The following is a 15,251-nucleotide window of genomic DNA, read 5'->3' on the forward strand; positions in this document are numbered from 1 at the left end:
GTCTCCTCTCATTTACGTGACTCCGCTTCCATCCGGAACTCTCATGTTATTTAGAGGTGTAGCCAGACCTCACCTTGACCTACCCTCGCTTAATCTAGTTGACTTTCCAATAGGGAAAATATGTTTATCCTTGCTCCGTCAGAACAACAGATCTATACGTGCTTTATTTCAAAGGGATATTGTATCCATTCCTTATGTCACAAGTTACTGGAATACATTGGTCACTAATATCTGTTGGAAAAAAGTCTGGTTATTACCACACAAATACTTGCTTGTTAAAAAGGCCAAAGAGGTCTCTCAGAATGATCCATAAGTATTACCCTGCGAATCATTACCTGAAGAAACTCAAAAAGGACATTAACATTGATTGTACTTTTTGTGTTGAGCATCCAGAAACGGTTTCACATTTATTTTGGCATTGTCTACATGTAAAACAATTATGGAAAGATATTCAGTTTTAGAATTGTTAATATTCTTGATTACTTTTGTTTGTTATGGGAGAATGTTCTGCTCGGTTTCCTTAACCGTGATAAAGAAAAACTATTTTACTTCATAAATCTAATTGTGCTAATGGCAAAATGTCTTAAAACACTCTTCCGTGTTTTCTATAAGGAATTTGAGCAGTACATTAAGACCATTTTACATTCTTCTAATAAGAAAGCTGTTAAAAGAATCAATATGTGTGTTTCTTTTAAGGTCTTTGTATAATTTGTCATTTGTTGTACCCCCTAGCATATGTTATCATTGTCTATTTATGTACTTCTTGTATGTATACAGACTTTTCTACATTGGTAATAAAAAATAATAATACTAAGAATCTAAATTTACGTGACTCAGCTGCCTGCTGCAACGCTCTCAATCTCACACATCTCTCCAACTCTCCCCACCAGTAGACCAATTTCAGGAAAACTGCACACATGGCAACCCTGACCATACGCCTTAAACAGATACAGATTTCACAAAACAGATGTGGCAACCCGGAAACGAGAGAAAGGTCTATCTACAAATAAGAGATAAATAGTAATTGCGATTTATTTTGTAGGCACTAACAAAGCCTACAGGAAAAATGAATGGGGGTTTTGGATAAACGTCTCAAGTAAGGCCTCAGAAGCCTGAGTGTGTAGATATGTTTATTTCGACGTTATAAAGAGACACTTTTATAAAACAATGGTAACAGTTGCCGTGTCGATCTGAGCCTTGCTGTTTGAAAACCACACTAGTGTCCGACTTTCGGTTGTCACAGATGCACCTCCCCCCAACTTCACATCTCCCACTTTTGTCGACACTCGGTTGCTTAAAGCCACTCAGACGCCCCCATGGTTTTATCGCGAAGCGCATGTGTCACTCTAGCCTCCGCTGTCACGTGACTCTGCTCTAGGACGTTGTCTATCTTTTGACACAAATATTGAACGATGCGACCATTCGTCGAACTCGACAATTGCGGGAACAGGTACGCCACAATTCCATATAACGTTAGTATTTAGACTAGGTTCGATTGAATAGTTCGAGTGAGAGGGATTTGGTATAGAAACGGACTTTGTTGTGATTTTAAATGGACAGAAAAGCTTTTGTTTGGGTAACATTGTATGCATCAACGGCATGCTGTGGCTAAAGTTATAATACAGCTAGCAGGTGGAACTGTCAGACCTATTGTATGGGTATAGATAGTGATGGCCATGCACATTAGCGCACATGGTTTTCAATAGGGGCTTTCACGTGACATATTGCAACGCCATAAGCTACGGGAGAGAGGACACTTCATGACAAGTGCATCGTATTTGAGGGGTCTTTTCTTTGTACATTTTTTGGTTTATCAGACTAAATGGAATAATTGTAGGAAATAGCATCCATATTATTTTTTATTTCTATTATTTCTTGTTATTTCTTATTCAATGCCTATCCTATAGTTTGGATGAAGTGGATAAAGACACTAGACAGAAGGGGTTTGTTAAATCATTTCAAATAAAATTATATTGGTACACATACACATATTTAGCAGATGTCATTGCGGGTGGAGAAAAATGCTTGTGTCCCTAGCTCCAACAGTGTAGTAGTTAGTATCTAACAGTTCAGTATCTAACAGTTATCTAACAGTATGATGGCCTTGAGATGAAAGGTGTTTTTCAGTCTCTCTGTCTCAGCTTTGATGCACCTTCTCTGACCTCGCCTTCTGGATGATAGCGGGGTGAACAGGCCGTGGCTCAGGTGGTTGATGTCCTTGATGATCTTTTTGTCCTTCCTGTGACATCAGGTGCTGTAGGTGTCCTGGATGGCAGTTAGTTTGCCCCTGGTGAAGCATTGGGCAGACCGCACCACCCTCTGGAGAGCCCTGCGTTTGAAGGTGGTGCAGTTGCCGTATCAGGCGGTCATACAGCCCGACAGGATGCTCTCGATTGTGCATCTGTAAAAGTTTTAGGGGCCAAGCTGTTTTGAAGCTGGTGTAGAAAACTGAAAGTAAGACGCAAAAAAAAAAAAAAACATAGGAACTGGAACATAGAACATATCTACCACTTCTTTAACTTGCTTTCAATGAGAATTACAGATCTATAACTCACATTTCTATGTGAATATGGTCAGGTCTCCCCAAAAGTTACATATTGCAACTTCAAAAGTGTCTTAAAGAAGGCTTTGGTTACCCAAAGTTGAAAAAGTACATTTATGTTCACACCGAGTGACCCAGCCTATGTTAATCCTTATTTTAAAAAATGTATTTGGCTATTGTACATTAACATTGCAGGTAGGTCAACATCCTGCAGCCAGAGCTGTAATCTTGGTGGTTTGGGATAGCACAACTCCCAAATCTTGACTCACTGTCATGTATCAGCTAAAACTGTTAGTGTCCATCCATACCAATAGTATGATTCACAGGAGAATTCAGTGGCAATGACCTTTGTTGTTTGCTGTGTAAACTTGATCAAAACTAGACTATGATTTCAGATGTTTCGGTAAAGTTACGCAAACCATTTACGGTAGATGCCTCTTCTGTGTATCTTGTCAATGTTGACTTTACTCCTTTGAATGGGTTCAATCTAGAAACCAGTGTTTCTCCATTGATTTGTTCTCTCTAACCTTCAACCCAAAACATGTAGGCCTAAAGGTTCAACCACAATACAATGAATGCGGAAATGTGTAGAGAACAGGATTGGCCTGTTATCTACTGACAGAGGAGTTGCCTCTTCCACAATAAATAAAGACTTAATCTATCTATGACACAGACATGTAGGAAGGTTGTGGTGTCCATATGTTGTAGTTCCTGGTATAGCTAAGAGCTGACCATTTCCACCCACAAACCAAATATGCCACAGTATTAAAAGTAGGCTAGGCTGCCTCCCAGAAATCCTGCTTGCATTGGCAGAAAACCAATCCACGACTGCTACCAATGTGTGTTTTAAGCCAGTGAATCAGCCACTGTGATTATGGGTTAATAACAACTGAATACTTAGCAATCCAAACCAAGTCTGTAAATCACCATTTGAAGTTATTGCTGATCTGTCTTGCTTTGTCTCTCTCTCCTGTAGGAGCTGATCTGTGTTGGACCAGAGAATGTGGAAAGTTGTGTGGGCAACACTGCTGCTCCTGGCCACTGTGTGTGCCCAGAGAGGCTATGCCAAGGAGACCAAGGGAGCGCCGAAGGTGGGGCACGTGTCAGTGGTCATAGTGGGAGGTACAGGTGACTTGGCTAAGAAGTACCTGTGGCAGGGCTTCTTCCATCTGTACGCCAACCAGGTGAGTAGCGGCTACAGCTTCTCCTTTTATGGCGGAGGCCTGTTGCCCAAGGATAAGGCCACGCCGTTCCTGTTTGAGGCGCTAAAGGGAGTGGTCTGCCCTCGGGAGCTGTCTGTGGAGCGCTGTGCCCTGGTGAAGGAGCAGTTTCTGAAGCTGGCAGAGTATTGGCAGCTGAAGACTTCAGAGGACTACCAGGCCCTGGGCAAACACCTGACAGAGCAGCTGACGCAGGAGGGCATAGTGGAGGCCGGCAGGCTGTTTTACCTGTCAGTGCCAGCCTTCGCTTATGCGGACATTGCAGAAAGGATCAACAACAGCTGCAGACCGACCGACGGGGCGTGGTTGAGGGTGGTGCTGGAGAAGCCGTTTGGCCATGATTTCAGTAGTGCCCAACTACTGTCCACTCAACTGGGTACCTCCCTCAAGGATGAGGAGATGTACAGGATCGACCACTATTTAGGGAAGCAGGTGATGTACCAGGCCCCCTTATCAGTCCGCCGTAGACATTAAACAGAAAACTTTGCCCGTGAGGCAGATCTTTGTTTGAATTCTATTGTTTGCTTTTGTACTCAAAAGGTTGTCTCTAAGATTTTGCCATTCAGAAGGGAAAACAGTAAGCACCTGGATCCTATCTGGAACAAGCACCACATTGAGAGAGTGGAGATTGTACTGAAGGAGACCCTGGATGCCGTAGGTACTGTGTGGTCCCAGAAAAAATATGAATGTTCGCTTACGCATGTGTAGTAACCCAATCTATAAGACTGTGATGGTGCCAGTAACATCACCTGTCATGAGGTGTTTGATTTACCCTACTTTTGTCACAGGTCGTATTCCCTTCTATGACCAGTACGGTGTGATCAGAGACGTGATACAGAACCACCTGACTGAGGTCATGACCCTTCTGACCATGGGGCTCCCAGCCAACCTGAGCGACGTGAAGGAGGTCCTCAGGAACAAGCTGAAGATCTTCAGTGCCTTGCAGCACCTGGACAGGAACTGTGCCACCATTGGTCAGTACCAGAACTACAATCTAGAGGTACAGGAAGAACTGAACAAAACAAAGGAGTATTACAGCCTCACCCCCACCTTTGCAGGTAAGTGACATGAGAAAGTTTTTCGCTTTGAGCCTGTGCATGAATAAAAAAAAGTTGGCTGCAGTATAACAGGAGGAATTTGTATTGACATCCCTAGTTATTAGTATATGACAGGTAATCAGTAAATTCAAGTTACACTTTTGTAATTTTTGTGCATCTTTTTCTTTTTTTTTTTTTTGATAGCCATATAGATAAGATACGATACATAGATTATTCGGGGGGGTTTCAGTGATGAAACATACTTTTTGTTTTTCTATTTCAGGTATCATGGTGCATATTGACATAGCCCAGTACGAGAAAATGCCAATCATCCTGACCTCAGGGAAGATGCTGGATGAGCGCTTAGGCTATGCTCGCATTTTGTTCAAGAATGACATCTTCTGTGTCCAGAGCCATAACAGCGTCCACTGCAAGCCTAAGCAGATTGTGTTCTACTTTGGCCACGGCACTCTGCAGTACCCAGCCATTCTTGTGAGTAAGAACCTGTTCAAGCCAGACCTGATGGACACTGAGTGGAAGGAGATAACGGAACACAAAGATGTCAGTGTATTAGGTATGCCCATCTCTGACTACTATGTGCTGACACCAACGGTGCAGAGAGAGGCTTACGCAGAACTAATTTCGCACATCTTCCAAGGCCGGAAGGACAGCTTTATCAGTACTGAGAACCTGCTGGCCTCCTGGGGTTTCTGGACTCCTCTCCTGCACGGTCTGGCCAAAACCTCCCCCCGCCTGTACCCTGGGGGAGCGGACAATGGCAACATGCTGGACTTCAAACTGTTGGGACGGGAGGTGACCTTCGCCAACGAGGCTGTTGTCATGATCCCCCAAGATCACATGGGCGGGTCTGGTGCTGAGAGCTTCCAAGTGATGCAGGGGAAGTACCGCAGCGCTGAAATGGTCTCTGCCTGGCCCGAGGAGCTCATCGTGCGGCTGGCCGCAGACCTGCAGGCTTCAGCGGAGAAAGCGGTAAGGGAGGGTGGCCGCTTCCACCTGGCCCTCTCCGGGGGCTCCAGTCCCCTAGCTCTGTTCCAGAGGCTGGCCCGACACCACTACTCCTTCCCCTGGAGGGACACCCACGTTTGGATGGTGGACGAGCGATGCGTGCCTCTCACAGAGTTGGACTCCAACTTCCGCACCCTGCACGACCACCTGCTCCAACACGTGAAGATGCCCTATTTCAACATCCACCCCATGCCTGTGCAGATGAACCAGCGGCTGTGTGTGGAGGAGGATAGTGGAGCGCTGCTCTATGAGAGAGACATCAACCAGCTGGTTAATGCCTCCAGCTTCCACTTTGTCCTTCTAGGAGTGGGCTACGACGGACATACCGCCTCCCTCTTCCCAGGCAGCAAGCTTGACGCCCATGGGGACTGTCTGGTAGCCCTCACCGAGAGCCCAGCCAAGCCTCACCAGCGTATGAGCCTCACCCTCAGGGCTATCAACCAGGCCCAGAAAGTAGGTGTGCTGGTGATGGGTAAGAGCAAACATGAGCTGGTCACCCAGCTCAGCCGAGTTAAGGACAACCCAAACAAGTGGCCCATCACTGGTGTCCGGCCCACCAGTGGCAGGCTAGTATGGTACATAGACTATGATGCTCTTTTAGGATAGCAAACAGCTGCTTTTGGCTCTGTGATACTGTAGCAATGAAACAATGTACATTTAATTGGAAATGAATGATTTGCTGTAATTTTACTATTTTGCTGTATTTTGACCAAGAATGTAAAGTAATGATGAAGGTTCTGTTGATTCTGGGCACCTTAAAGTATGGAAGTACATATGGTATACTGGTATATATTTTATTTTTCAATATACAGGATGTAGGGGTTTGTGTGTGTGTGTGTGTGTGTGTGTGTGTGTGTGTGTGTGTGTGTGTGTGTGTGTGTGTGTGTGTGTGTGTGTGTGTGTGTGTGTGTGTGTGTGTATGTGTGTTTATTTACCAAATGGACATCTCAGGAAAGCCAAGTGGATATGGAAGTTTGTTCGTCTTTAATCATTACTCATGATCTGAATAACTATTATATTTAGTTGTAAAAACAGTATACATTTCACATAAAGCTACCCATTCCACACTGAACCAGCATAGAATAGTATTGTTGAAAGGGGACTTTAAACTGTGAAAGACCAACAATTTTGGTTCAAATTTCATTCAATCAAATATGCCCCTATGGTAAATGGATTTGAACCTTTTGCTCCTATGGTCGACAGATAATGTAATCTATAGCCATGTATCATTGTATTTGTGCCTAAATGCCAATTTGAAATCAAAATGCAAAATGTACTGTCCAGTACATTTAAATCACATAAAAAAGCATATTATGATCCATTGCTGCCTTTGGTTTAATCTATGCTTGTGGATAAAAAATCAAATAAAAACACAATTATCTAATGTATTATTTGATATCTATGTGAAATGTACAATTTCCACAGCCTTTGACCCCCTGTGTGTATTCTCCCCTATGAGCCAGCCCAGTAGTTCCTAATACTTCCTCTTTTAAAGACATGCTCCGGTACTTTGGGGACTTAGAAATGCTTTTTTTTTAAACCTCTCGCTTTGGGCTGTATGTGTCTGTAGATAGCCACAAAATCCCTAGTTTGAAAGTGATTGTTTTCTTGAACCTGTGCAGTGCTAATTTCCCTACATTTCCCCCTCTTGGGCCAGCCCCGTAGCAATTTGAGTCCTAGCCAATGAGCTTCAGCCCCTCACATTTGAGTGACAGCTAGCAAGAGGCCTGGCCGGCATTATCCAATGAGGTTGCAGGGTGGGCCCAACTTCTCAGTGGACACAGCAGAGAAAGAGAGAATGAGCAATGACGTGGTGCACATGTGTTATGTTGTATGCAATTTCCGGGGACCACTTTTGGCTACTTTCAGAACTACTGGCTAAAATGTATACAAAAAGTATCAGAGAATCTCTTAATGTGAGTGAAATGGTGCTTACAAGATGTCGTACAAGTACAGTGAAATGCTTAACTACGTTGTGACCTTCCAAAACTATTTTTTTTTTGATACTGTGAGTCTACTCATTTGAGACGCTCTTCACTGGCATTCACACAGATCTGCTCACTGCACAACATTTGATTTGAAAGTGTGTAACTAACTTGAGTTCATAGATGTTTTATTTGTGGATTGAATTAGGAGTTCCTCTTACGTAAAGGGCCTTTTTTTTTAGGATATTGAAATGGATTTTAAAATGGGTTGATGAAGTTTAGTTCAACCGCTTCACTGCGTTGCCTTAATTCATTTTACGGACAGGTGTATGTTAATATATATGTATTAGCTGAAGGTTATTTTACCTGGGAAAAATATGTAATTAGGTTTCACTTTGATGTTTGCACATACAAATGTTATAGCACCTGATTATTCTGAATGCTGTAAGTGAAAGTGTGGTTTGTTCCTTATCACTCTGAGGTTCAAACAGTCTATGAATAAATGATTTACAATTGTTTATTTTTATACATATGGGGACCTAAACACCATTTTTCTACACACTGTACACACATGGAATTAATGTAACAGTTAATCACTGTTTTACCACAAGGAAATAAACTACAGCTTTCACAACCCTTTCTGCACAGATTATTTCTTTTTAACTGTGCGATTTCAAACGAAGGAATGTTTAAGCAGAAACGTTGGGTACTTGAAAAATGTATATGCCCCTTGATGATAGTGGTAGCCATTTTAATAGTTCATTTGACACTCAAAACGGAGTAAATGAATGCAAATAGACATATGCACACCGATTGATTTCAAGTGTATCAAATTAAGGAAATGGGACATGTAAATTCACTACATACTACACTAGTCACCATACTGTGCAACAGTATCGTTTGCTGGTGGTAGCCTGGAAACAGCATCAATTATAGATGGATGGGTCTATGGCGCATATCTAATTGCAACCTGGAGCAGCTGTATACTGGTTGGACTAGTTAGCCATTGTTCCCTCTCTGGCAAGGCCTGGGTAGCCTATTGGTTTTTACCCAGAATCCTCCCTTCACCAAGAAGAAGGCTGAGAAGAAACATAAGCATCAGTTCTGTAATATGTGCATTATTACTACTGCAGGAAAGATGATGTGCCTGGATCAGAGAGATTAGAGGATATGTTGTGGTGAAGGCCTACCTGTACTCAGGATACAAGCCAATGATAGAATAAGGGACAAATAGTACAGCTCAGGAGTTGTTTTCGCCTGCGAATGGAGAAATATTCAAATGCTTTATGCATCATTTCCATTGGAGCATTAAAACCTCTTGACCATACCATAATGCCAACCATTTTATTAGGTTTGAACAATTGGGATATTCTCAAATGCTACTTACACACTGTTGTGCAGTCAGAGTCAGGGCGATGGTGCATAGTCCCTGGACAAAAGATACAAGTCCAAACCCATGGTAGGCTGCCCTGAAGCTTTGGGGCACTGGGTCTATCAGTGTGAATGTTACTGCAAAACCTAGTCAGGAGGCAGAGTTTCAACAGTCAAACCGGTGCCAATGAACCTGTGTCTCCTACCATTTGTAGATGTGTGATAAGTGGTTTCCAATAACTAAAATGTGTATACATACTCCATACATACATTTACATTGTTGCAATGAGACGCAATATTCAAATCAGATTAAGCTGTGGGGAAGATGGGAAGGAATCAAGCGCATTTCTACTGCCATCTGTCTTTCATCATAATCAAATCAACGTATGATCTTGGCTAAAATAACATGATCAAACATGGCCTTTCACAAAAGTCAAACAATTGCGAGGAGCACACCCCATTAAAACTATTAGAAATAGTTGCCAAGACACGTTTACAAAACAGGATGTACAACCCTTTATATTTATGAGTAGATGTTCTCTAGCCTACCTGTTGCCATGAAGGACATGATAATGAAGGCAGTGAGATTGTTCAGAAGAGGCTGCTGGCAGTATCTAGAGGATTTGGGCCTGAGGGATTTAAACTCTCAATCAGAAACTTAACATAGTACACATGTAACATGCAGTCAAAGTGAATTCAAATGTGCTTTTAGTAGAAAAATATTGACATATTGTATCGTTTGCATTTACTTACCTGGTTAGCACAAACAATTGAGGGATGAGAACTAGTGCCACAAAGACTGCATTAATAATTTGACTGAAAATAAAACGTTTATAACACTGGAGTTAGATTCATGCTCATTTAGAATAAGGCACGAATAGAAAACATACATTAAGGGTTTATTATCAGTTAGGATGTTTTGTACACATTCTCAGCTAAAAGCTGAATTGCAGAATGCAGGCAAAAGAAATGAAAGACAAAAGTAGATAACAGATATAGAGTGAAGCCTAGTCTTGACAGCTTCGGATGGTGCATTTAATAGTACAGAAAGAAAATAAAAAGAAATCACCATCAGATCATGTTTGACACAAAAAGTCAACAACAAAAGTAGAATGCTAACTAGTTATCATTATCATAGACACAGGGTAGAAATTAGACTCAGACCCAATCTCTATGGCTCTGTGACTCGACCGTTACATCTCCAAAACTTACAATTTTAACCTTTCATTCCTTGGAAGCCATCTGCTGGTATGATATGCCATGTATACTAAGGCGTAATGTAGCATTGTCAGCATCGATTTTGAAGAAACTCTGGCAAAGAAGTGAGAGTTGATGGGTTTTGATGACACATCCTTTCCAGTTCTGACTACTGTGAAAATAATCCCCCAGCCACGCGTTGCATCAGATACCCTGGTGGGTCCATGCGTGGCCTTCACTGGCCTGCCTATAGGGATCAGATTTCCTCAACCGAACATTACCGTAAAAAATAAAAAACAAACTGGGGTTATAGTTGTTTTTGATTGTGGGCGCGCTCTAACGACCTTGAATGAAACTGCATATCACTCTCATTTATAGTGGCCCTTTACATTGTTGGAAAGAGAGCAACCAAAGAGTGTGTACATGCGTTACAGCCTATTCTATTTGCAAGCGCTTATCTCAAATGTTATTTCGTCATATAATTGTGCAAAAAGTAATGTTCCGCCCTCCACTGGGCTACTCTCTCCACTCTATTGTCCAAAAATAGCTACCAACTATGAAAGATGACCCCTGCCCTATATTAACACGCCATAGGACAACACATCCCAGAGACTTTAAATCGGTTCATTTAACAACTGCTTTCAATTGAAGTTTTTACAGTGCCACACGAGGATTCACCATGCCTATCGACTACAGTGGCACATGGGACATGACTAGTAATGAACACTTTGAAGGTTACATGGTTGCTCTTGGTAAGTTCTCTCTTTACTTGTTTATTGAAGCACACATTTTCTCATGTTTTTAGGCAAGTGACTTTGATTGCATTAATATGGCCTATTTTCTTGAATATTCATTAGCTGTTGGTAATTCATTCATGCGTAATGACATTAGGCAGTGTGCAGATTCATTACACTGAAATACATTTTCTTTGATTAATTTATTAGATACATTTTCAAAGCCATAACATTTCATAATTTTAATTTCCCTTTTCTGTCCATAATTCAAAACACAAATTTGAATGGTGTAGATAATAAAATGTATGTGATTTGTATTGTCTGGATCTCTATGATTCCTTTTTTTTATGTATGGGGGGCACATGGAGGGAACTTGTGTCAGAATTACTTCAGATGTCAATTCCTTCTGTCTTCATCAGTAGCTATGAATTCTTAGCCTGGCAGTCTTTTTAGCTAACATTCCACTCCTTGACACTCATTTGACAAATAACAGACTTGCCAAGGAGTGGAACGTAATAGCTGAAAAGAGATGGCCTAACAGAAGTACCAAGGAGTGGAACGTAATAGCTGAAAAGAGATGGCCTAACAGAAGTACCAAGGAGTGGAACGTAATAGCTGAAAAGAGATGGCCTAACAGAAGTACCAAGGAGTGGAACGTAATAGCTGAAAAGAGATGGCCTAACAGAAGTACCAAGGAGTGGAACGTAATAGCTGAAAAGAGATGGCCTAACAGAAATGCCAAGGAGTGGAACGTAATAGCTGAAAAGAGATGGCAACCGGGCTAATGAATGATAACTTCATACAATATGAATGTCACCTTCTTTCGAAAGACATTCTGAAGAATTCAAATTTGTAAAAGAAAAACTTGTCTTTGGAGTTAGGATTCATACCACAGCTCACCAGTAGCCTATTGAGAATATATTGGAATGTTCAGTCTCTTTGGATGTATTTGTAACACATGCATAATTTATTTCCCCACAGGTATTGATTTTGCAACACGCAAGATTGCAAACATGTTGAAGCCTCAGAAAGTGATTGAACAAGACAGTGATTCTTTCACCATCAAGACACTCACTACCTTCAAAAACTACACAGTCTCATTCAAGATTGGGGAAGAGTTCGAGGAGGTGACCAAAGCCATGGATAACAGAAAAGTCCAGGTAAACACGTGTAATCCGAAGGGCGATGGTATTTTATCATTGATGTCATGATTATCATGATGATTACAACCATTTTTTTTTTATGTTGCTCCTAATTGCTTATTGAACTGTGGGATTCATTAGAGCAACATGTAACAGAGCTATCCATATGCCTATTTCAAGCCAGCTGCAGCTACTTCCCAGGTGATTGAAAGTTATGGCCTACACTGCACATTTTGATAAAACGCTCTGTTTTATAACAGACGGTGGTCAACTGGGACCATGATAAACTAGTGTGCGTTCAGAAGGGAGAGAAGAAGAACAGAGGGTGGACGCACTGGATAGAAGGAAATGAGCTCTATCTGGTATTTTGCATGTGCTCATATCTACGTTTTAACTACATTGGTGACATTGACAAAGCATTAGTAGGCATAACTGTTTTGCATTGTTTCTCTCTCTTATAGGAACTCACCTGTGAGGATAAAGTCTGCAAGCAAATTTATAAAAAGAGTGCTTGACCATGCTTTCACCATAATATTTCTGCAACCTTATATTTTTTAAATATGCTTCAATCATAAATGTATCACTAATGTGATATGCTCATGGTACACGTGCTTTGAGTAGCCCAAGAATCTGAAGAAAACATATTAACATCATTAATAGAAATAGCAATTGTAATCATATGCTTGATGTGCATTGAGGATTTGTATTGTATTGTTATTTTTGAGTGACTTAATAGTTCATGATTATCTACAATAAATGTGATTTACCCACTACCATGAATAAAGCACTGGACCATAATTCAAATGTATTGTATCATGTTGTAATACTCCAACCCAGCAGGTGGTGCTGTAGGCCCATTGGTTTGATTGAATAACACCATCCAACTTTTCAAGTTTACTGCAATTAGATTTCTCATAAAGATGGTTACATGTTAACAAGCCCATTACTTTAGAAACAATTGTACATGTTCTGTAGTTTTCTGTTTTAAATATCATCTGGTGAAGAAGTGTATTCCCCGGTGTGGTAGCTGCTATGTATGCTATCCACTAACGTTTCTAGCTAGCTAGCTGGCTAACATGACAGTGTCAGCAGAAAATGTCAACAACAATGGACAACGAGGAAAGAACTTCAAGGGATCAAGTTGAGTGCATTGGGCATTGGGGGGCATCTGTATAACTGGATCATGGACTTCCTGTTCGATCGCGTCATACGGGTGAGGGTGGGGTCAGAATTGTCAATGGGGTTTGAAGTGAACAATGGCACTCCTCAGGGGTGTGTGGTTAGTCCGGTGTTGTTCACCCTGATGATAGATGACATATTTAAGGGACAGGGAGTGGGTCTGGCCTTGTATGCCGATGATGGAAAGAGAGATGGGAATGTGAAATATTTGATGAGGAAGATGCGAGAAGCTGTGGGAGATTGACCTTTAACACAGGGGTTTAGGATGCCTGTGGCCAAGTCCTGCTTTATGGTGTATTCTAGAAGGAAGGTTAAAGATGTTAGGCTGCAAATACACTGCTCAAAAAAATAAAGGGAACACTAAAATAACACATCCTAGATCTGAATGAATGAAATATTCTTATTAAATACTTTTTTCTTTACATAGTTGAATGTGCTGACAACAAAATCACACAAGAATTATCAATGGAAATCAAATTTATCAACCCATGGAGGTCTGGATTTGGAGTCACACTCAAAATTCAAGTGGAAAACCACACTACAGGCTGATCCAACTTTGATGTAATGTCCTTAAAACAAGTCAAAATGAGGCTCAGTAGTGTGTGTGGCCTCCACGTGCCTGTATGACCTCCCTACAATGCCTGGGAATGCTCCTGATGAGGTGGCGGATGGTCTCCTGAGGGATCTCCTCCCAGACCTGGACTAAATCATCCGCCAACTCCTGGACAGTCTGTGGTGCAACGTGGCGTTGGTGAATGGAGCGAGACATGATGTCCCAGATGTGCTCAATTGGATTCAGGTCTGGGGAACGGGCGGGCTAGTCCATAGCATCAATACTTTCCTCTTGCAGGATCTGCTGACACACTCCAGCCACATGAGGTCTAGCATTGTCTTGCATTAGGAGGAACCCAGGGTCAACCGCACCAGCATATGGTCTCACAAGGGGTCTGAGGAGCTCATCTCGGTACCTAATGGCAGTCAAACCGGTCATGCTGGAGGATGTTCAGGCAGCAGAACGTACTCCATGTCGTCACCAGACTGTCACGTCTGGCTGTAAGCACAACCCCCACCTGTGGATGTCGGGCCCTCATACCATTCTCATGGAGTCTGTTTCTGACCGTTTGAGCAGACACATGCACATTTGTGGCCTGCTGGAGGTCATTTTGCAGGGCTCTGGCAGTGCTCCTCCTTGCACAAAAGCGGAGGTAGGGGTCCTGCTGCTGGGTTGTTGCCCTCCTACGGCCTCCTCCACATCTCCTGATGTACTGGCCTGTCTCCTGGTAGCGCCTCCATGCTCTGGACACTACGCTGACAGACACAGCAAACCTTCTTGCCATAGCTCGCATTGATGTGCCATCCTGGATGAGGTGCACTACCTGAGCCACTTGTGTGGGTTGTAGACTCCGTCTCATGCTACCACTAGAGTGAAAGCACCGCCAGCATTCAAAAGTGACCAAAATATCAGCCAGGAAGCATAGGAACTGAGAAGTGGTCTGTGGTCACAAACTGCAGAACCACTCCTTTATTGGGGGTTTCTTGCTAATTGCCTAACATTTCCACCTGTTGTCTATTCCATTTGCACAACAGCATGTGAAATTTATTGTCAATCAGTGTTGCTTCCTAAGTGGACAGTTTGATTTCACAGAAGTGTGATTGACTTGGAGTTACATTGTGTTGTTTAAGTGTTCCCTTTATTTTTTTGAGCAGTGTATATACAGTCAGGATATAGGTAGGGTGTCTGAGTTTAAGTATTTAGGTATGTGGTTTGATGAGAGACTTAAGTGTAAGAGGCGTGTTAAGCATATTGAAATGAAGGGTAGAAAGCTGCTGAACCTCATGAGGGCAGTGGCAGGATATGATTAGGGGTGGATAGAAAAA

At 42.1% G+C, this 15,251-nt stretch overlaps 3 protein-coding genes across 3 annotated transcripts; 2 read left to right on the forward strand and 1 right to left on the reverse strand.

The window, feature by feature from the left end:
• Positions 1–1,296: 1,296 nt before the first annotated feature.
• Positions 1,297–8,384, forward strand: LOC110527799 (GDH/6PGL endoplasmic bifunctional protein). The gene is made up of 5 exons (XM_021609316.2): positions 1,297–1,450; positions 3,519–4,194; positions 4,303–4,420; positions 4,551–4,820; positions 5,083–8,384. The coding sequence occupies exons 2-5, from the start codon at positions 3,544–3,546 to the stop codon at positions 6,429–6,431; spliced, it is 2,388 nt and encodes a 795-aa protein (XP_021464991.2). The 5' UTR covers positions 1,297–1,450; positions 3,519–3,543; the 3' UTR covers positions 6,432–8,384.
• Positions 6,999–10,782, reverse strand: LOC110527801. The gene is made up of 6 exons (XM_036983273.1): positions 10,334–10,782; positions 9,875–9,937; positions 9,671–9,750; positions 9,138–9,268; positions 8,941–9,007; positions 6,999–8,829 (listed from the first exon to the last, which is right to left on the reverse strand). Exons 1-6 carry the CDS (start codon positions 10,414–10,416, stop codon positions 8,750–8,752), a joined length of 504 nt encoding a protein of 167 aa, XP_036839168.1. The 5' UTR covers positions 10,417–10,782; the 3' UTR covers positions 6,999–8,749.
• rbp7b (retinol binding protein 7b, cellular) lies at positions 10,733–12,998 on the forward strand. Its single transcript, XM_021609317.2, has 4 exons — positions 10,733–11,070; positions 12,034–12,212; positions 12,455–12,556; positions 12,656–12,998. Exons 1-4 carry the CDS (start codon positions 10,998–11,000, stop codon positions 12,707–12,709), a joined length of 408 nt encoding a protein of 135 aa, XP_021464992.1. The 5' UTR covers positions 10,733–10,997; the 3' UTR covers positions 12,710–12,998.
• Positions 12,999–15,251: the final 2,253 nt, after the last annotated feature.

Source organism: Oncorhynchus mykiss, chromosome 7 (assembly GCF_013265735.2).
Source record: "Oncorhynchus mykiss isolate Arlee chromosome 7, USDA_OmykA_1.1, whole genome shotgun sequence".
NCBI lineage: Eukaryota > Metazoa > Chordata > Actinopteri > Salmoniformes > Salmonidae > Oncorhynchus > Oncorhynchus mykiss.